The sequence below is a fragment of the Carassius auratus genome, chromosome 8, assembly GCF_003368295.1.
Source record: "Carassius auratus strain Wakin chromosome 8, ASM336829v1, whole genome shotgun sequence".
Taxonomy (NCBI): domain Eukaryota; kingdom Metazoa; phylum Chordata; class Actinopteri; order Cypriniformes; family Cyprinidae; genus Carassius; species Carassius auratus.
Genome location: NC_039250.1, coordinates 27,385,954 through 27,408,458, shown reverse-complemented (window position 1 = coordinate 27,408,458; position 22,505 = coordinate 27,385,954). Strand labels below are relative to the sequence as shown.

The 22,505-nt window shown below is 35.4% G+C and overlaps 1 protein-coding gene across 8 annotated transcripts in view; it reads right to left on the bottom strand.

Annotated features, from left to right (window-relative positions):
• LOC113107828 (PR domain zinc finger protein 16-like) overlaps nt 1–22,505 on the bottom strand; it is a 209,406-nt gene that overhangs the window by 19,603 nt on the left and 167,298 nt on the right. For 4 of the 8 annotated variants that reach the window (XM_026270582.1, XM_026270589.1, XM_026270583.1 and 1 more), the window contains exons 4-8: nt 11,070–11,207; nt 4,334–4,436; nt 1,997–2,198; nt 1,203–1,350; nt 491–746 (exon numbers count right to left, since the gene is read on the bottom strand). In XM_026270582.1, the coding sequence (XP_026126367.1) occupies nt 491–746; nt 1,203–1,350; nt 1,997–2,198; nt 4,334–4,436; nt 11,070–11,207 (847 nt within the window). Of the gene's footprint in view, nt 1–490; nt 747–1,202; nt 1,351–1,996; nt 2,199–4,333; nt 4,437–5,719; nt 6,065–11,069; nt 11,208–22,505 lie in introns of those variants that run through there. The other 4 variants (XM_026270585.1, XM_026270586.1, XM_026270587.1 and 1 more) reach the window with 2 other exon arrangements.

The following is a 22,505-nucleotide window of genomic DNA, read 5'->3' as shown; positions in this document are numbered from 1 at the left end:
CTCTGCTCTGTTTGGAAGGTGAGATAAAAATGCTACACATGGCAATGATATATGGTACAATATGATCAATTAGCATATGAATAACTCGTTGATGAGATTCTTCATTAATAGTAGAGCCATTTCAGCTCATTTTGTACAAACACATGTACACCGTTACAGCATACATGGATTTGGACATTGGATGGTAACACACAGAACATTGTGAAGGCAAGCAAAAAGAAGATGGTGTGTTCTCTCAGTGTTGGTAAGAGGGCAGCTAAGACACTGCAGAGACATCTACCTCTAAACATTAAATCTGCCTTGGCAATATACAAGCCTAACCGGCCCTCAAAAGAAAAAGCATAGTTACAAAAAAATAAAATAAATAAAAACATCAGAAGAAGGGCAAAATGGAGTAATTAAGAGAGCGAAAAGAAAGCACTAAAGAAAAGTGCAACAAATGTAGAACAAAACAAAGAATGGCTCTAGAATTTCATTTAGTTTCTCTGACCTATAAAACAACAGCTGTCACAATCTTGGGGTGGAGCTAGCCGGGAGGTCTTTGGACACTGGTAATTGTATCTGAGGCTTAGACAAGACTGCTCAGACTTACAGATGAAAGGCTTGACACTGCTGTGTATGTGCTTGTGCTGCTTGAGGCCCGAGGAGGTGGCAAAGGTCTTGCCACACTCAGGGCAGGTGTGGGCTCGGGCACCGACGTGCTGAGAGCGGATGTGGCGCTGGAGGTTGCTGGGGTCTGTGAACACCTGAAGAACACACAGAAATATGACAACTTAGTGCAAATGTGTAAACATAGCATGGTGGAAAGGCAATTACTTGGAGATTAAAATTAATTGTAGTGTTATATTATTAAATTTGCAGTACATATAGTTGACATGAAACACTTTTGGAAAGTTGGCACGTCCTGTGGTGTAACATCCATCAAACAGTATTTTAAGCAAAATCTGGCTAATTCTCCTGATACTCCTTCTGCAGTTTTCATGACCTCATATTAATCAAGAGACTACATGATTGTTTGTACTTTTTAAAAATTCACGTGTCACACTGCAGGACATTTTAAAACAAACTCCTGAATGTAAAAGGTATTACATTTTCATCAGCTAAATATTTGTCCTGGGGCACTTTATGTTTCACCTTTCCACATGTATTCTGATTAATGCTTTTGAACATATAATTGGTTGCAGTAATTCACCATAACCTACCTTATCACAGTTTTCACACTCGAAGCGCTTGCCATTGTCATGTGACATCTGATGGCGAATGAGGTTGGATTTCCAGTTGAAAGCTTTGGGGCACTGGTCACACTTATACTCTCTCTCATCTGTGTGCACGATCATATGCTGCCCGAGACTAAGAATACATAAGAACACCATAAATATTTTCTGTGTGACCACGATGCAGGGCAGTGTTTCTACACTGCTCTGTTGTGGCAAGGCTATATACTGTGTCACAGGGGAAACAAAAAACAATGCTAAATGCAAATTGTATAATGCATCCTATAGCCATATACTATTAGAATACCAAAAAAAAAAAAGGCTGCACGACAACTTTTTTCAAAATCATCTGTCACTTTGTAGCCAAATTAGGCAGATGCCAAATGTGGGTTTCCTTTGCATTCTGCATCATGCTAATAATTTTTCATAATGTTTAACTATGTGGCTCATTGTAGTTTTAGCAAATTTCAATGTTTGATTGTAAAGGCATTTTTGTTTAGATAAACATATTTATCATGCATATGATTATTGTACACACACACATTTAACATACGCATGTGCAATAAACAATTCTGGTTCTCTGCTGAGTTTACTGGCACAATGTAAAATATGGGTCTTAAAGCAAAACCAGATCAAAACCAAGACAAATAAATATGAACAAACATAATATTTAAAAAAAAATGTTCATTGATTTTTGTTTCTTTTTCATTTAACTTTTAGTTTTCCATTATAACAGCTCGGCGGGTCATTAGAAGTTGTGCGTTGTGGTGGAGTGTGCTGACCTGTACTCGCTAGGGAAGATCTTTTCACAGTCCTTGCACTCGTGCACCGGCTCATCGCTGTCTTCGCGCTCCTGTTTGAAGTCTTCACTGAGCGAGTCAAAGATAGAGTTGCTGCTACTGCAGGAGTATTTCTGATGCCGCCGTAGCTCCAGCTTTGATGTGAAGAGCTCATCACAGTGTTCACAGCGGTACATCGGCTCATCTGTGGGGACGGCATCACACAGTTGCTCAACCGTAATAATTACAAGGTCATTTTCAATTATAAAAGATTCGGTCTTCAGAATAAGACATCAAATTGCATATGGACACTTTTTTTTTAAATGTCTGAATGGCATTAAATCGGATTACAAATTAAAGTGTGGCCACTTTAAAAAAGAAAACACACTTTTCCATCTTGAGATTTAATAAAAAGAGGTTTTAAATGATAAAACAATAGATATACTGTTCAAAATGAAAACAAAATATTTTGTCACTTTCTGGTTGTAAAATGTTAGTGGAGCATGTCCATAGTTAATGTGATGAATTGCACCTGCGGTTATTCTATAGGACACCTATGTGAACTGTGAGAAATGACTTCATACATCCACTAAAAATCACAGTAGAAACACAGCTGCTTTCAAATATGCATAACTTAAAAAAAAAATAAAAAAACATTTTGGTAGCAAGATTGTTTTTGTTGCGCATAAGCCAGCAATTGAGCATAAAGAAGAATCTGAAACAAATATTTTATAACAAATAAAAATATTTAAGATTAATATAAAAACTTGAAAACATATGAACATTAACCTAACAAGATTAAAGCTAAAATATGTCATTGTTTTTGACTTGCTTTAGACTGAAAAATCAGTCTTTGGAGTAATTGTTCAAATGACTAAAAATGTGGCTGTTTTATCCTTACTGATATTCTGACACAAAAGCCAAGTTCACAGATAACCTTAGAGTCATGTAATGGCAAGGAAACTCTAAGGTCTGATGCATTAGCTATCATCATCCTCAAATGAAACTCATTGATTTGCTCCATGCACTGCCCGGATCAGGCCAAGGCGGATGAGTTTCATTATTCTTTGACTCAGTGTTTTGAAAGCAAAGGCCATGAAATGCTTGCACCGGTGCTGTGTCATCTAGGATTACACCTTATATTCTGTTTTATTTCTCAATTCATTACCGTGACACATATTGACAGAACACACTCCACGGCAATGCTCATACTTCCCTCAAAATAAACGAGTATTTGGAATACAATGCCCTTGTGACCTCAAAGAGGCCTTCATGGGGAAAACCAAAGTCAAGAAAAAAGTTGCTGTGCTGCTTTTTTGAATTCGAGACATTATCTCTCCGTCCCATCGGTGGCACTAACGACAAAGACAGGAATGTTGGGAAAAACGAGTGGGAATGGGAAACTAATAGCTCTTGGAGAGACGTAGAAGAAACACAATTATGTGCAGTTTAGCGGCTAATCTGTGAGCATGGGTGAGGTCCCTCAGGACTCCTCCAGCTCCACTCCAAATTCCACCACCGATAAGCCACGGGACGGAGGTAGATGTAGAGAGCCCTCACTCTCAGCCTCTCGTCTGGCCGACTGTCTTCGCTGACCATGTTCATTCTACTCTGTTTCTTTTCTTTTGTTCTCTGAGTTGATCTGTCTGAGCGGAGCCTGGCTTGCATCTTTTGGCGTCCCTGTCTCCCTTTTCTCTCGGAGAGCTTTCTTCTTGGCTTTTTGGCAGGGAGATCTGAGACACATCTCTATCAGATAAAACCTTTTGCATGTGTTGGAGAGCGACTGCTGCGGTGTGACACACTTCAGTGCTTTTGCAATTTTCTAGTCTGTATCAACTACTCTGAGCTTCAGTTCCAAAATTACCAGATCACTTAGAAACAACAAAAGATTTGGAAGATTGCGAGTGATGTGTTTTAATAAGGAAACTACAAGTGACCGCTGATGCTTTTAAAGAATATGTTACAAATTATTTAGGAATTAAAAAGACAAAAGCACAGTGTACAGTATATTTTATATTATTATTTTGCATTATATATATATATATATATATATATATATATATATATATATATATATATATATATATATATATATATATACGAATCACACAAAAACTCAAATTTGCAGAAAAATCTATTTCATTCTTAAATTCGCAAATACTAGTTCATTTGCCTCTGGGTTGAAATGTACTTTAATATTTTCTTTATCGTCCGACCTAACAAGACGAAAAGCACAGGCCACATCTAGGCTGGCATCTTACTAGCTGCTGGCAGAGGTGAAGGAGTGTGGTCTGTGTGAGTTTGTTTAAAAGAGTGCCTAATGACTTGCATTAATCTCACCTTCCAGGTTCGGTGCCATTGAGCCCTCGGGGAAAACTCCGTCCTTCATGTAAACCAGTAACTCCTCCCCTATTTCAATATCTCTAATAGCTTTATAGTAGATCTGCAAAAAGAGAAGAAAAAACGTTTAGAATTTTAAAACCATACATGAAATGGCCTTACATTATTATTTATTATTATTATTGTTGTTGTTGTTGTTGTTGTTATCATCATCCGTGGTTTTCAGAGACGTGAAGCTTTATTTTGAACATAGAAAATGTAAAAGCAAAAATATTATTCTTATTTTTGTTGTAATACGGATTAAAAAAAATTATAAAAAACACACACACAGACACACAGCAAACAAATCACAATTAAACAGAAAATGCAATAATTATTAATCCCAAAGCGCCTGTTTCATTCGATCATTTGCTTACCGAAGGCCAGCAAGAAATACATGAAAACACACAAACAAACAAAATAAACGAGCGCATCACGTGCAATAAAAACACGTCAAATTAAAGACAACAATAATAAAGTAATATAAATAGAATGTGTATTTTTTTGTTAGATATATTAAACACAATATAGGCTAATCGTAATCCGATGTGTTTGATATGTCTTGATGTGTTTTTTGTTTTTAAATTTAATACATCAAATATTGTCTAACACACGCACGCAAACAAAGTGCTGGTTGTTTTTAAAATACAAAATAACAACTACTAATTAGTACTGTGTTACTGAGACATGCGACATTTTTACAATTCGGTGTATTTTAAATTATTTGACCAATGCAAGCGATTATCATTTTATTATCATTTTATCCGTTTCACGCGCATTCTAAATACCGTTTGTTTATATTATTCTCGCGGTGTAGATAGGTTTTTGTCGTTTATTTTAAAGCCTGATGATTTGCTGCAAAGTTTCCTCAATTAAAACACAATTAAAATCCTTCCAGAACGCATTGTGATGGCAAACCGCATATGTTATGTTCTTACATAGCCCAAATACAATCCAAAAAGCCTGCATTTGTTTTGAAAATGAATATATATATATATATATACTTTAAGCTAACGAAATCGACTTAAACAATAATCATAATAAAACAAAACGGAACAGTCGGCTTGAAAAGCTCTCGCGAGTAAAGCCGCGCGCTGCACGCGCAGTACCGCGCGCTCCCTCATGAGGGCGCTCAGCGCTAGGAGACAGCAGCAGGTCTGGGCCGCTCTCCGAAATCAAGACACACAGCTAAAAAGCTGCACAAACTTCATCTCAGAGCTCTAATGTTGTGACAGCTCCGATGTGTGTTACAAAAGTAGGCCAAGGCATCAAGAGTAACACAGCTATCATTATTCTTAACATTAACAATTGCATTTGCAGTTAAACGAAGGCAAGAGCGTTTCTGACCTTTTTCTTTTCCGAGAGTTGATAAAGTTGGGCTAGTTGCTGAGCGGTGGATCTCAAAGCCTCCAGTTGTAATAGCAGCTCTGGTCCCGTAGAGTTCAGCACGCAACCCATAGTATCATGACACTGCGCCACAGCAGCGCGAGACAGAGGAGCACGCGCGTCTTTGATGAGGTGAGTCGCGCTCATTAGTGATTCTCTCTGTCGGCCACTCCTCCTCTCTTATCTCCAACCAAAAGGACTGAACCCCTCCCCATGTCCTCTCCTCCTCTGACCACCGCGTGAATCTATTATTGATGGAAAATGTATCTTTGCCAGCTTATGAAAATCTACAAAAATTCACTGAACGCGAGCCACGCAGTTTTCCACGGGGCTTTAAACACAGACACCTGTTTTTACTCGCTGTCTTTTTCATGGAGCACATGTTTAAACGAATTGTGTTTGCGCTTCGAGGGACTAAAGTCGATATCTGACGCTGTCCGAGACACCTATCTGTCATATTCAGATTCATAAATGAGAGTTTATTAAAACCTAGATTGTGGGAAATTTATGTTACGTCTATTAAAAAGGATATTGAAATTATCCAATTATTATTTTATAGTAATATCAATGTTCTACATATGTCAACAGCAAACATTGTATATTACATCATATAGGCTATTATAATATTTTCATAGGCATAATTACAATTAATATAGGCTACTATTATTTATAATCGAATTATTATTTGTTTTATTAAGATCTAGTTGCTTCCCGTTTTAAAAATACTAACAAAATGTAAAGTTTGAATCGAGAGTTTGCTAATTATACATTGAGGAAATTGAACGAGTGATTACATTTCATCTGAAAATTATGATTTGTGCAACGGAGATCATGATCTAAGTGTAATGTTTCAAGGTTTGTTATTGACAGTTGTTTTTAGGTCAACTCAAATATTATACTGTAAAATAATCATTACAGAACAGAATCAGCAAATAAGCATATAAGTACAAATCCTTTCAATCGCTGGAATTGCATATTAAAACGTATTTACAGCACATTAATTTTTAAATAAATAAGTAAATACAATGCAGGTGCCAAACTCTTCATCTTTAATCACTAAGGAATCAATAACTTACATGATCTATTTCTGATTTGGATGTCAGATTGTGCTGTGGTCTTTGGCTAGTTCTCGTTTGCTCTGGGTGCGTGGAAATGCCTTCCTTTCACCCCTGAAGCAATCTATTATGATGGGGCTGAGCTGTCTCTACAGTAAATCTTTTCAGGATCTGACAGCACTGAGAGGGCCATCTTGACCCCCTCACAATGCTTTCAAGTGCTGGGGGGCGATGCATCATCCATCACTTAGGTGACAATTATCCCCTGTCTGTCACACACACGCACGCATCCATAGAAGTGCGAGCAGACACAGAGACTGATGGGAATATCCCAGAAAATGCTTTTATTTGGGTGCGCCTGTTTGTCTGACATTCAAAATGCACATCTAAGACAAGATCAGGACAAAGTCAATAAGAACAACTCTTTGATCAAATGCCAAAACCATATAAAAACTCAACTTCACGAGTAGACGTCAGGGATTTTTTACAAGTTCCTCTCTAGCAAACATGCATATACCTTAAATAGTGTTTTATCAGTCAGTGGCTAATAAGTAATTGAATGCATGAGTTTCAGTTTGTTTGTTATGAAAGTGTAACATACAGTACATTGCAGGGGTTTCTTTTTAAATATAAAATGAGTTACCATCATAATTATTGATAACAATCTCATAATTGATAACAATTTGAATTCTGACTGAAAGAAATTACTTCATAATCATGGGCAAATATATGTATACGTATAATGAAATGTATTTGCAAAAACAGATTCACACTCTTTTTTATGTTCATAATGTTTTTATTATGTTATCATGTTTTAATTGAGTTTTATTGTATTTTTAGTTCTTTGTCTACCTAATCAAAATAATCCAACAGTGTGTGTGTGTGTGTGTGTGTGTGTGTAGATTTGGATCATTCAAAAAATGTGATTCCTAATGAAATTTGACCTGTAATGTAGAATTAAATAAAGTATACAAAATGTGTGTGTGCATGTCCTCAGCCCTTCAGAAACAGACGGCTGTGGCATGGCAGATCTGGCTGTGCACTTCAGTTGCTCTGACAAACAGTTAAAGTGCATCTTGAGAGATGAGGGAGGGAGGTCAGAGGTCAACAGTCTTGCTGAATGGGCCGTGCCATTGTGCGAGAGCCAGAATACGTCCACCAGCTCTATGCCTATTGTCTCAGAGCGCATAGCCTGCTCTTAGTTTGGCCCAAAAACCGGATTACGCTTTCTCAGCGCAAGCAGATAACATCAGATCAGCGAATTACGTGCTCCGCGGCATTTCAAAAATATACTTTTACACAAGCGCACATAAGCCCAAACCGTTTGTAAGTTAATTTTGCACCCACTGCAATAACACAACAAAATAATCTTTTGTTAATGCAAAGCGTGGTAACAAACACCCTCGCCCTGCTAACTGCTATTTAGAAGCATTCACACCTCGAACGACAGCCGTAACATAAAACACACATTAAAACATAAGGCCAGAAACAGTGAAACGCAGCACTACACACTTGAGTCGTGTTTTCAGGGGCCCGAATGCCAACGATGAATGCGCAAACAAGTAAATAAATGATCCCGGTTGATTTTAAAAGGTTACAGGCACATCAGAATTTGCTGGGCGTGTGCATATTTCCATACGGCTCATGCATTGTGCATGCGCAAACAGAACAAAGTACAAAGTACAATGAATTATGCATTTTTGCATTGTGCCGCCGTTCTGAATAAATAATAGGCTGTTGTCCGTAAGACCGGCTAAAACGCGTACAGAAGATAAGAAAAGGGTAAGAAAGGAGTGAAAGAAAAAAAAAACGGTAGAAGAAGGGTGAAAGTAAATAGAAATGTATTTAGTTGGGGGGGGGGGGGATTTAGCAGGAGATATTATTCTCCTGTGGCCCCAGCGGTGGCCGCTCATTGAACTGAAACGACTTTAATGATTGGGTTGTGTAGTTGAAGTCAATTGGTGGTTGTCAGTCTGCGAGGTTGTCCCTCCTCTCCTCCTGTCCTCCTCTGTTTGTTAGGCTTGTGTTTTATGTGTCAGCCTCTAAAACTGCGGTGGCCACACTAGTTGCCCCCGTTAGCCTCGAGACAAAAGCTAAGACTTTGGCTTGTTCCACGAGTCAATCAGCTTGTTTTTAAGTGAGACAAACAGCTTAAATGTGGCACAATAATAACAAGGAAAGGGATCCACTTATGCATATAATCTAACCCCCCGAAATGGCACACTTATAGAAGCAATTCACCCAAAAATTACAATTCTGTCATTATTTACTCACCCTCATGGTGCTCCGACCCTTAAGACTGACTTTCTTCAGTGAAACCCAAAAAAAATTGCAGCAGAATGTCCTGACTTTGAAATCTCGTGTTCTTATTCAAATATATGGTGTGTTTTGTGTATTACAAATTGGTAACACGTTACGATAAGGTCCCATTAGTTAACAGTATTTCATGGATTAACATTATTTGGTAACATTTTTTTTTTTTTAAGATGTCTTTGTTACACATCTTACATGTACTTACTATTTATAACAATAAATTATACATAATTACGTGCAATGAACCCTAAGCCTAACACAAATCCTAACCCTAACCATAAAGGACATGTAGTTAATTAATATTACTCCATACATAAATGTATAATTAGACTTTTACAAGGACACCTTAAAATCAATTTTAATTGATTATTTAACTTAAACTACAAGGCTAGTTTAAAAAAAAATACTAATAATATTTTATTTAATAATGTAGTAAAGGTTAAGGGGAACTGAGATAAATAAATGCTTACTAAGAATTTATCATTCTTGTTTCATGTTAACTGATGTAGTTAACTAAAGGAAGTTATGGCAGACATTAGTCTTAGTTAGGCAAATGTTTGAGGAAAAATAACGTGAACCTTTATTTTGGATTGTCTGCAACTAAAACATTTCAGAAAAGAAACTCTCCAAGAACAATGTGTAAATAAATCGAGAGAATCTCAGAACATTTTGAACAAACATTCTATTAACATTTCTAAAGGAACGTTAAAGTAGACCTCGTTCTCACATGAAGCTAACACATGACTTTAGAAAATCTGAAGTATAGCGCACAACTGCTTTAGACAACATTTATTCACTTTTTTGGTCATTTCTGAAGCTTTGCAGTCTCTTTTATTTTGTATGGAAAGTTTCTAATGACAATACACTCCCAAAAATAAAGGTTCTTTGTTGGCATCAATGAAGAACCTTTAACATCCAAGGAACATTTTGATGGCACTTTTTTTTTTTTATTATTAAATTTCCTTTTCACTTCGAAAAACCATTGACTAAATGCTTGACCACAAATGTTATTCTATGGCATCATGAGGAAAGCAACTATTTGGAATTTAACTGACAGAATTTTGGGGTGAACTGTCCCTTTAAATAAGAAAGTGAGCAGAAGCTAGATAAGTCAACCACCAAGGACCCCTCAATCAGTTATATATCATATAAGCAAAAAATTACTACACGAGAGCTTCACGAGTTCATGAATCAGATCTAGACCGCCATCAACACAATTCCTCAACAAACAGTTCATCCTGTTATGAGATCCCCAGCTTTATGAGAGATCAGATATCTTATCTTAAAGACACAACTGCTCGTCCTTTCAAAGGAAGCAACTCATTGAAGACAGCGGATTACAAGATTCAGGAGTGTCCGAACTGGCTTTGTATACGTGACTCTTGTAAATGACTTCTGAGTCACTTCCACTGACAAAGGCAGGGAGCAGCCTTCATCAAACAATGGGCTGTTTTTATCTATTGTGTAAGCGGTGACATCTTGACATCTTCCTGACTGTAACATGTGCTCACTGTCTCTTCAAGTTTCTCACAGTTTGTCCGCTGACCTTCTCATAGTACTTTTCAAACCAGCTCCAGCTGATACTATACTGAAGCGCTGACATCCTATTATACTGCGCTTCAATAACAACTAGCAAAATAAGTATGATAAACTTTGCTCTCGCAATACAAATGAACAACCTGTGTACATTTTGTGACTGCAGTAAACACTCTGATGCAAGTGTAGAACTGATGCTTTCAGTGTAGGAGCACTGTAGTCGTTTACATCATGAACTGTTCCGGCATGTGGTCAATAAAAAGCATTTTAAATCTATTGTGACCCCAGATATGCCAGACACACTAGAATCTCAGCAGGGACAGTCAGAACAACAGATCGAGGGCGCAGGCGACCAATCAGAGAGCGAGAAGCACAGGAAAGGGAAGTGACAGAACAACGGAGCTCACCTGATCTTCGCTGATGTGGCATATGGCCAGGTTGTGCTCTTCATGGGACGGGGCAGTGCGCACGTATTTGAGCCAGCTCCCGCTGGCCTCCAGAGCCCCGTCCAGACAAAACTTCACGTTACCCATGTTGTCCATAACCTGGAGACAGAGAAGCACAATATAGGATGCTATTATAAAACATATCCACAGACAGTGACGCTGAACTTTGATGATAGAGATCAGAGATTTAAGATACATGCACAACTGATCAAAAGTAAAGAAATCATTAAGATTTTTTTATTTATTATTATTTAAATTACTTTTATTTAGTTTTTCAGCATTACTCCAGTCCTTAGTGTCACATGATCCTTCAGAAATCATTCTAATATGATTTGCTGAGCAATTATCCATTATTTTTAGTGCACATTTCAGATTTTTTGATGAATAAAAGCACCATTTATGATTTCTGAAGGATCATGTGACACTGAAGATTGGAGTACTGATGCTAAAAATGCAGCTTTGATCACAGCAATAAATAAATAAATAAATAAATAAATAATAATAATAATATATATATATATATATATATATATATATATATATATATATATATATATATATATATATATAACTATAACATATTTCACAATATGACTGTATTTTTCAAATGCAGCCTTAGTGAGCATAAGAGACTTCTTTCAAAAACATTATAAAATAAAATGAATAATTCAAAATCTTTGACTGGTAGGCACTTAATGTCACGAGATATGAAACGAAAAAGAAAAAGTTAATAGAGTGGGGGGCAGAGGAGCTGTATCAAACCGATCAACATTGTTATATACTGAAAGAGGGGATTTAAAGATTGAAGACGTCTTGAGTGCTGTGTGAAGTCTCAGAGACTCTCGTTGATTAACTTTGGTCAACCTGACACTGCTAGCGAAGTGTCTGGTTACTTGTCAAGGGAAACGGAGAGAGAGAGAGATGGAGGGACTGAGAGAGGCAAAGTGAGACAGGATGTCAGGAAATGACCGGAAGCAGAGAGTGGACGCTGCTCTCTCGTGAGATTTACGACGCTCTTTTCTTGATCTATTACCCAGCAGAAGTGAGAAATGCCACTGAAAACTGTGGAGTCTCGCTTTGAAAACAGAAACTCTGTGTAAATGTTTGAAATGTTGAAACCCAATATCAAGTGTGCTGTGAGCGATTAAGACAGAAATGAAATCTCCACACAAGTAGCGTGAATTCATGCTAATAAATCTGTCTGTGGGCTCATGTTAGACCTGAACTCCAGACTGATTATATTCCAGCACATTAACAGTCAAAGTTTAAACACATATAAAGATATAAATCAACTGAGTCGCAAAATATCACATCATCCCCCCAAAAAAAAGAGTGGATTGAAAAAGTTGATTATTTCATAGTAATTTCAAATCATGTTTTGTCAATTATTTTTGTGGTCATTATTATAAAATTGCATTGTTACGGTAGAATGTGTTTACAAGAAGTTTATGCAAACTTTCCAGTTAGGAATGCTTCTTTAAACTTTGATTGTGTCTGAAAATGAGTAATAAAAACTTTTATTTATTTGTCAAAAATGTTGCATGAAATAATGCACAACTGCTGCATTTATTTGTTTTAAATACAGTAAAAACAGCAATATTGTGAAATATGATTCTAATTTCAAATAAATTATGAAAGCTGTACGCATAATTATATTAACTGAAATTGTAAAAATTTACAAAACCTTGATCTATTCAAACGGATGAAACTTATTTGTTAAAACAATGCAATCTTTACATAGCTATCATGGGGAAGTACTGTAATATCTTATAATAAGATGTATTATGAGATTATGCATTATACTCCTACTAATGATGCTGATTTGTAATGCATTACATAAGTAGGCTTCGGTTACATTATCATTTCGATTTCTTGTAACGTAGTGAGAAACCACTATGAAGCATATGCCGAGAAATAACAATAGCAGTGTAAAAACAGCTCTTGTGAAGTGACTTTCTTTCAGCTATTTCAGAAGCGGCGTTGGCTGTGAGGGCACAACACACACGTGTGAAGATTATTACGACACGTTCACATCTACTGCGACCTCCCGGCTCGAACACAGAAAACTGAACAACACTTTAAGAATAATTCACCCATCTACATATTTCAAGGACCACAAGTGAAAATGTGTGAGGATGTCAATCAAGATAAATGAGTTGCAAAAAAATGTTCCCCCCAAAAATTTGCATTTTCATATATATAAATGAATTATATATATAATATATAAAAATAAGGCAAAAAATGCAATGGTTTTAAAGTAATTTTCCCCCTCATTTTATTCAATATTTTCCCCATTTCTTTGCATTGCACTCTATATATATATATATATGCAAAATCTATGTGTGTGTTTCTGTATGTTGTTGTGCAGCGCTGACATCATGTTTTAACGTCACACTCAGAAACACCGACGACCTGCGGACGCTCCTGATGATGTGATGCAAATATCCGGCTCTCATTGAAATCTAATGAAACGTTGCAGGGAACAATGCAGTGCACTGAACACAAGCTCATTCATTCACAAATACACACAAGTGCAAGCGCGCTCCTCTGTCTAAACAGACTGACTAAAGGTATCACTCGAGCTTGAGAAACGACCAGAAACAGATTACTCTGAAGAGGAGTGCAGCTGTCGGACAATGAAAAGCAGTAGAAACACGACCTATTTATTTATTATTAATAACAGCGCTACACTTATTATGGGATTTGAACAAACTATTAACCCTAAGTATTCAGCTTTGGCGTGTTGCTCGATCAAGCATTAATGCAATGCAACCAAACTAGATTTCTCCCATTCAGATCAACACGAGCATGCAGATTAGCCAAGATACGCTTAAGGTTTTCCCTCTTATCTCGCGCTCCCTTCTAAGTTTCAGGCCCATTTTCTCTCTCTTTCTCCGCTCTCCCAAAAGTTTGAAGGGTCAAATACCAGGGGGACGGCTCTGGAGTCTGCTTTGGGGTTAAGGAGCCCCTCAGTGCCGCTTTAAGAGCCCAATTACTCCCATCAGGTGTGAGGAACTGCCTTCGCAGAGGGGCTGATACAAACACACACACACACACCTGTGCCCCGGGAGTGTTTGTGTCACAAGGTGAAGAAGAAGTGTGCTAAACAGCTTGAGCCGAGCCGTATTTCTAAATTGTCGACTCCTCCATGGGCGTAAATGAGCACTATAACGTGATATCAGTCTTGTAGCTGAAGAAGAAGAACAGAAAGAGGGAAAGCGAGGTAAGGTTGGGAGAGTGAGGTGACCTCTGACCTCTATATGGAGCTAATCAGAGACTGAAAGGAGGAGGCCAGGACAAAGAAACTTAACTAAGCTGGTTTCAGACACACATACACACCCAGAATACACATACAGTTCTGTTGATTATAATGGGAGTGATTTCGTTTTGATGTCATTCTTTATAGTTGTTTATGGCTGCCAAGCAACGTTTCAACTAGCCGCATTATTATAAAAAAAAAAAAAAAACAGTTGTGTGGTCAAAGATGGGCGTATGTTTTATAGGGGTTAGAATGTTGCTCATCCGAACATATTTGGAATGAATAAACATGACAAAAATGGCATATTGTAAAGCTGCACTGCTTCATTCATCGGTTACATTTCAGCTTGTGTCCATCAAGTAAAAAAAAAATACAATAAAATAAAATAAAAAGCGATAGAAGTTGGAATGCTCCACCCAAAAAATGAAAATTCTGTAATCATTTAATTCTCTCCTCACAATAGAATATATTTTGAAGAACGTTGGGAATAATAATAATCATCATCTTAATAATAATCATAATCATAATAATGAACTATAAAAACATCTTGAAACTTTAAAAAATTTAAAATAATTTTTTAACTTAACTTTTTTTTCATGACATTTTTTTAATTTAATTTATTTTTAAATGTGTCACAGAAGAATGAAAGTCATACACCCATGCATGTGGGTGAGTAAGAGGATTACACACACACAGACACACACACACACACACACACACACACACACACACACACACACACACACACACACACATATATATATATATATATATATATATATATATATATATATATATTATAATTTTTAATGTAAAGCCCAGCCTTTCTTCTATAGCATTCTTCTTTCTTCTATCCATCTTAACTAGGTGCTAAATTTACTAAAATATCACTTTGTTGTTTATTTCCATTAAGTCATGTTGTGTGCAAATATGGCTTCTTTCTTTGCAGATGGGGCCTATTGAATATTGTGTCTATATTCAGCACTGTTTCCCTGTAATTAATTAGAAAAATAAATGTGTATTGATCACACTGGCAGCTATTCATCACATGATGGGGAAGATTGTTATTACCACTGATGATGCAGATGTGAGATGTAGTTCAACACATTTTGTCTTTCTAAAGTTCAGATTCATGTATCTGTACTGGACTGGTGAAGAGATGCTGTGCTATCCCTGCGAAGCACCACATATTGCAATAATTCATGAGGAATTGTGTGTTCAGCAGGTATTTTTGTGTGTTTGTTGTGTCACCTGATTTGCATAATTCATTTAGTAAATCAAGGGGAACACAATGCGATCAGTGGCTGAATTGATTCTTCCCTGTTTTACTGTGATTTCCTCCCTTCGAACAGAAGCCCGGCAGGATATATGATAAGACGGACCCTGAACTGACCACTTTTGTTTCTCACAAAGGAAAAAGAGGGAAATTCCCCTGCAAACTCTTTTAAAGCGGCAGCTGCACACACACACACACACACACACACACACATGCGCTCCACCTTTCCAGCGATCAGCTCCTCAAGCTGCATGACTGATGTAGTGCGCAAAGTGAACATCTCATAAAACGTCACCTGCAGTCAGGCCTACATGTACCTGTAACATGTCAATATTTTACAACGCCAGCAAACGCTATTTCTGCAGTCATATATAACTGGGGCCTGCAAGAGGCTGAGATGCTAAGTATTCATTCACACATTATTCATGGTGACAAAGGCCTGGAAACACGTCGTGGTGCTAAAGGAAAGTTGAAAAACTGTCAAAGCGGGTCAAAAAAGATTTGGGTGTGAGTGTTCGCAGGGTTTGTGTTTCATTGATTGGGTGTTGTGTGCTCTGGAGAGAATGAAAAACAGATTGTGCTTATCTCTCACCTGTGAGTGTATTTATGTGAAGCAGGGTGTGTGTGTGTGTGTGTGTGTGTGTGTGTGTGTGTGTGTGTGTGTGTGGATGAACTGCCCTGCTTTACCCTGAGCTGAAGGATTACTATTTTCAGATACAAGATTGATATGGAAGGACGACATTAGACTATTATAACTGTAACAACTGACCTGTTATTTGTGTGTGTGTGTGTGTAAAATGAGTGTTGTTTGGCAAACCAACCAAACCATGGGAAAATCACTGTAAACATTACTTTTCTAACATCTTAAAAAATAAATTATTATACAAAACAAATAAACAAAAACATTTTCAATAAAAATTACATATAAAACACTGATATATATATATATATATATATATATATATATATATATATATATATATATATATATATATATATATATATAATTTATTTATTTATTTATTTATTTTTTCACCATTTTATAAAAGTAATTTTTTTGGCCTAGAGGGTCAGAATGTTTATTTGTTGAAAGAAATATATGCTTTTATTCAGCAAAGATGCATTATATATATATATATATATATATATATATATATATATATATATATATATATATATATATATATATATATATATATATATATATATATATATAATGTTACAAAATATGGTTTCCTCAAAAACACTACTGTTTTCAACATTGATAATAATCATTATATTCAAACAGAAAACATTTATTTTCAATGGTAATAATATTTTAAATATCACTGTTTTTTCCTGCATTTTTGATCAAGTACATGCATAAATGACTTCTCATAAAGTCTTATTGAGCCCAAAATGTATGTATACCTACATGCATAATGAACAGTTCAACAATAATAAATAAGTTTAAATACTCTATACAACATTTACTCAAATAAACTAAGACATATTTCCATAATAATAATAAAAAAATGCTACTTTGCTTCTTCTTATATTATATTATTTTGTTTTTCACTGTAAGACTTTTTCCAATCAGGAATAGTAATGAACCATGGCATATTATTCTAATAGTAGATATATTATTATATCTAATAATTAATCATCCTAACTGTAGATGATATTGTACACATGTTGTTGCATTTTTAACCTGCTCTCCTGTTCTCTTCTACTCAACTCTGAGCTGATATCAGGCCTTGTGTGTGAGGCGTCTCAGGCGGTGCTGTCCTGATTCAGACGGGAGCGCTCGAGCAGAAACAGAGGACGCCTCATTGTGTAAAACAGGAAGACTTAGCTGACACCTCTGCAGAGAGCGGCCCGACACACACACACACACACACACACTCTCCTGCTCATATCCTGGGGAAGTGTGTGTGTGTGTGTGAGAGAGTGTGTGTATCTCTGAAGTTCGAAGAGGGGCAGGGAAAACGTCTCCGTTATTAAAAATACTACTGGTATTTTTGGGGGTTGTGTGCCATGTGTGATAAAACCTTCCGACAGTAAAAACATATTTATTATTATATATTATTATATTTCAAATAAATGTTCTCTTTAATTTTCTATTCAGTCAAAAAAAAAAAAAAAAAAAAAAAAAAAAAAAAGGATGTTTTAGTGTTTTAGAAAGTATTCAGAAAGTATATTCTTCTACATTGGTGATTCAAAATCATATTTTGTTACGTCAAAATTTGCTTATTAGAGTGATTTCTGAAGATCATGTGACACTGAAGACTGGAGTAATGATGCTGAAAATACAGCTTTGCAATCTGAGATATATATATATATATATATATATATATATATATATATATATATATATATATATATATATATATATATATATATATATATATATAAATAATATATATATATATATATATATATATATATATATATATAAAGCTGTTATATTGTATTGTGATAATATTTTAAAATACTACTGTTTTTACTGTATTTCTGATCAAATATCTGATCAGCCTTGGTGAACATAAGACTTTTTTAACGTTAATAAACCTACTGTTTCATATTTGATTAGCAATTTAGGTTTATTTGATTATCAGTATGTATATATTTATTTATATTTCCTTTAAGAAAAATCTAGTTAAAATGGGAGAAATTTGTTCATCATGTATTATTATATTGTATTATACTGAATATTTTGCCCCTACAATAAAATATAAAGAGCTTTGATCATAAAACTAAATATTCAAAATTAATCTAACTAAGACATATTCTAGGAGTTATTGTGTCCAGTATCCAATATAATTGTATAATATTTTATGCAGTATGTAAATAATTGTATGTAATATATTATTAGTATGTAAATTGTCCAATATACTGTTATAAGGCTCTCAATTACATTGTAAGATAATATAATATCATACTTTTTAGCCGTATACATATTAGCAACTGCAACGAATTTCACATTTATTTTGCTCAGTTTGGGCTTCTGAATAAATTTGCATTAGCTCCATATTCTCCCATAATACTAAATGAAGGATAAAATCCTGATGTTTCAAATATGAAATACAACAAAAACAGTATGGTTGTGCAGTATGTGTTTCCCAGAATGCTGAGCGCTATGCTGTTGTGTGATCTGATGTTTGAGTGTCTGCAGCTAGAGGGCAGTGCTCCTCTCACACACAAGAGTCTCCTCGCTGTAATTAACTGCTCTGCCTAGAGTTCATTACAGTCCCATCCTGGATCAGTTTCCCATAATCACATTCTATCACATAGTGATGCATTCATAATCACATAGATCTATCTATCTATCTATCTATCTATCTATCTATCTATCTATCTATCTATCTATCTATCTATCTATCTATCTATCTATCTATCTATCTATCTATCTATCTATCTATCTATCTATCTATTTATCGAACATTTTAACTGATGTAATGCGATGCAAATAGCAATTCTGATCCATCTTTAAATCCTCTTCCTCCCCATTTATAACTTTACAGCTGTTTTGAAACAATCTGTATTATATTGCTATATAAATAAAGTTGGCTTGTATTTAATTTAAATGTAATCTGACCAGTTACAGAACTGTTTTAGCATTATTTACTATTATTTTGAATTGTAACTTTTTAAAATTTTCAGTTTTTATCTTTTTATATTTTGATATAGCTTTAATTATATTTTTGTTTTATATTTAGTATATATATATATATATATATATATATATATATATATATATATATATATATATATATATATATTAGTACACAAACTGTATTTTATAATAAATAATTATAAAATTATAATATCAATAGTATACAAAAGTGTATGTTTTCTATATTTAACACAATCCCTGATTAACCATGAGCAATAAGACCAGGTGCATGTGTAAAAACACATATTTTGTCTTTAAAGTTCTGCCTGAGGCTAGATAATTTGCACTTTTCTGCCATTTCAGAGGGCAGTGGGTTATATTTATACATATGGCAGTTTCTTGAGATTATGGTGGCCCCTCCAGCCCTCGTCCAGACAGACAGACACATATACACACACTCATGTCCATTCATTATACCTTATCTAGCCAGGGCTAACCTGCAACCCTGACACAGGATATCCTGCTGCCTTCATTACAGTGCCAGAAGTCATTACTCCACGTCACACACACACACACTCACACAGACACACACACACCTCCTAACTCTTTCAAGCTGCCTCCAGCCCAGACACGCGCCACACACACCACTGGCGAAGCTAGCATCAAAGTGAACAGAGCAGTCTGTGCTGCCAGTGAGGTGAGACAGAACAACAGCCATCTCCAGACTGACAGACGCTATTAGAGAGCGAGTCTCACTCAGATACGCTTATCAAATCAAGATGTGTGTTTGTGTGTTTCCTGATGGACAAAGCATGTTTCTAGATGAAATATGTCACATTTGTGATGTATATTGGTTCCTGTGATTATCATGATGTGGAAAACACAGATGGAGTAGTGGAATAAGTCATAAAATTCACAGCATAACATGTGATGTCACAGAATTTAGATAATTTTGGATGAATAAATCAGCAGTAGGGCTCTTCTGTTAATCAAATAATGATATGGAATTGTGTTTGAGATTATTATAGCATTTTCAGCATTTTGTTTGATGAAATGTGTGTCATATCACATACACACAGAAACTCAAAGGTCTTCACGGCAACCTGTCAAAATAAAAGTTCAGCAGAACTTGAGAAATTGTGACACAAAAATATTACTATTGTACAGCTGAACATACTTCTCCAAGAAGTAATAATAATAATATTAAATAACAATATTAACAACTATTTTTGTAAGGAATATCACATAAAATTTCATTTGTGTTTAATTGTTAACAGTAAACCTGTTAAATAAATAAATACATTCGTTAATTACGTAATGGTTGTCATCGGAGTATATTTGAAAATAATATTTATGTTGTTTTGTGCCTTCATCTGATTGGCACCACATTTGAATTTGTATTCAATCAAACATAAATCAGAAATCAAATAAACATAAATTGTTAATCATATGGCAAGTCTCAAGATTTCATGGCTTCAATTATTAGACTTGCTTTTTTATTACATTTTATTATGTAATTTAATTCAACGTTAAAACGACAAAACAAAACAGAATTCGGATTAATAATAATAATAATAATAATAATAATAATAATAATAATAATAATAAATGCATGAATTAATAAATAAACAAACAGAGCAATTCAGAGGGACAGAAAGAGAAGAGAACCATTAACTATGTTTTATTAACTCTCTTGACGCTGATGGATGTGTGTCTAAATGTTTTTGTGTTGCCGCGTCTCTCCCATCCTTCTGCGCCTCTCTTTCCAAAATCAATCCCAGACATGTATCAGTAAAAGTCAGACTACTGCTCTTCAGTTTGAGCTCTGTGACTATCACAACGCCCGGTGAGTAATGACTTCACTTCACTGGCTCGGCCCAAAACATGTATGCAATAAGAGTGTTTGCAGCCAGAGCAATGCTGATCCAAACCCACACAGCCAGACAGCTTCTCTCGTGTAAATGCAATGTCATGGAAAGCCTAATACAACTTCCCTCCATCGAACAAGCCTATGCTATTCCTCCAGTGTGCCCAGCATTGTTTAAAGAGAGGTTTTCCAAACAGTTTTCATTTTGGAGAATAATTACAGTGAAAAAAATAATTATGTTTCCTCTATGTTATTTGAAAATGTATTTCAAGATAATTTTTTATACATTGGAGAATTGCAAAGCAAAAAAAAAAAAAAAAAAAAAACACACCAGGAACAACACCCCAATGAACTATAATACATAGTCTTGACACAGCACAAGGATGCTACAAATCAAATAAACAACACAACAAAAATAAACCCCAATGCAAAAATTTGCTAAAAAAAGGATGAAAGTATTTATAAAAACTGTACAACCAGAAGACTTCTGCAATGTATTAATTTGTTTGTTTGTTTACCTGCTTATTTAAAATACAAATATAAAAAATGGTGACAATATGTATATGTAAATACATTAAATTGAAAAAAAAATATTTACATTATATAATCAATGGAAGATATTAATACGTTTATTCAGCAAATATAAAAAAAATGTAAATAAATGAACAGTAGTGGATTTTATTTAATTCATCAGTTGTTTTCATCGCTTTCTGACATGTTAATTCTAATGTGTTTTCATCTTTTTAATTTATTTAATTCTGCTACAGTTTAATGCTAGAAACTCATGTGCTAAAGGTGTCCATTAAACACAAAATGTAGGAACACGGAACAACCAAACAAAATTACATACATGTACGGTATTCATATTGCTCATCTTAAATCATTAATCATTTATATTCAAAATATCCATGAGCAAAAAGGGCATGCATTCAGTTCTGTGTTGTTCTGGTTACACCTAACAACAGCATCTGGAGAACTGCGTCCTTCACACACACTAAAATGTTTGTGGTTTAATCAGGTGTTTGTAGATGGTGTGTGGGAAAGCCTGGGTGACGGGGGTACAGGGGTGCATCGACAGTCCGTCCTCTTCACACACACCCAACACCCCAGTGACTGGCTCAGTGTTTGGGCACGCAGGGCAAAACTTCCAGAATTTACTACCTGTTTCCTCCTGCGCTGTCATTACGGACCAACACACAACACAGATGTACCATTACGCACAATAATAAGAGCCATTACACACACACACACACACACACACACACACACACACACACACACACACACCTTTGTAAAGCTGCGAGGAGTCATAAAATTTATTAGGAAAACCCCCCATTCGGCCACTCAGCTGTGTGTGTGTGTGTGTGCATATGTGGGAATGTCGAGCTGCGGTTTGTGTT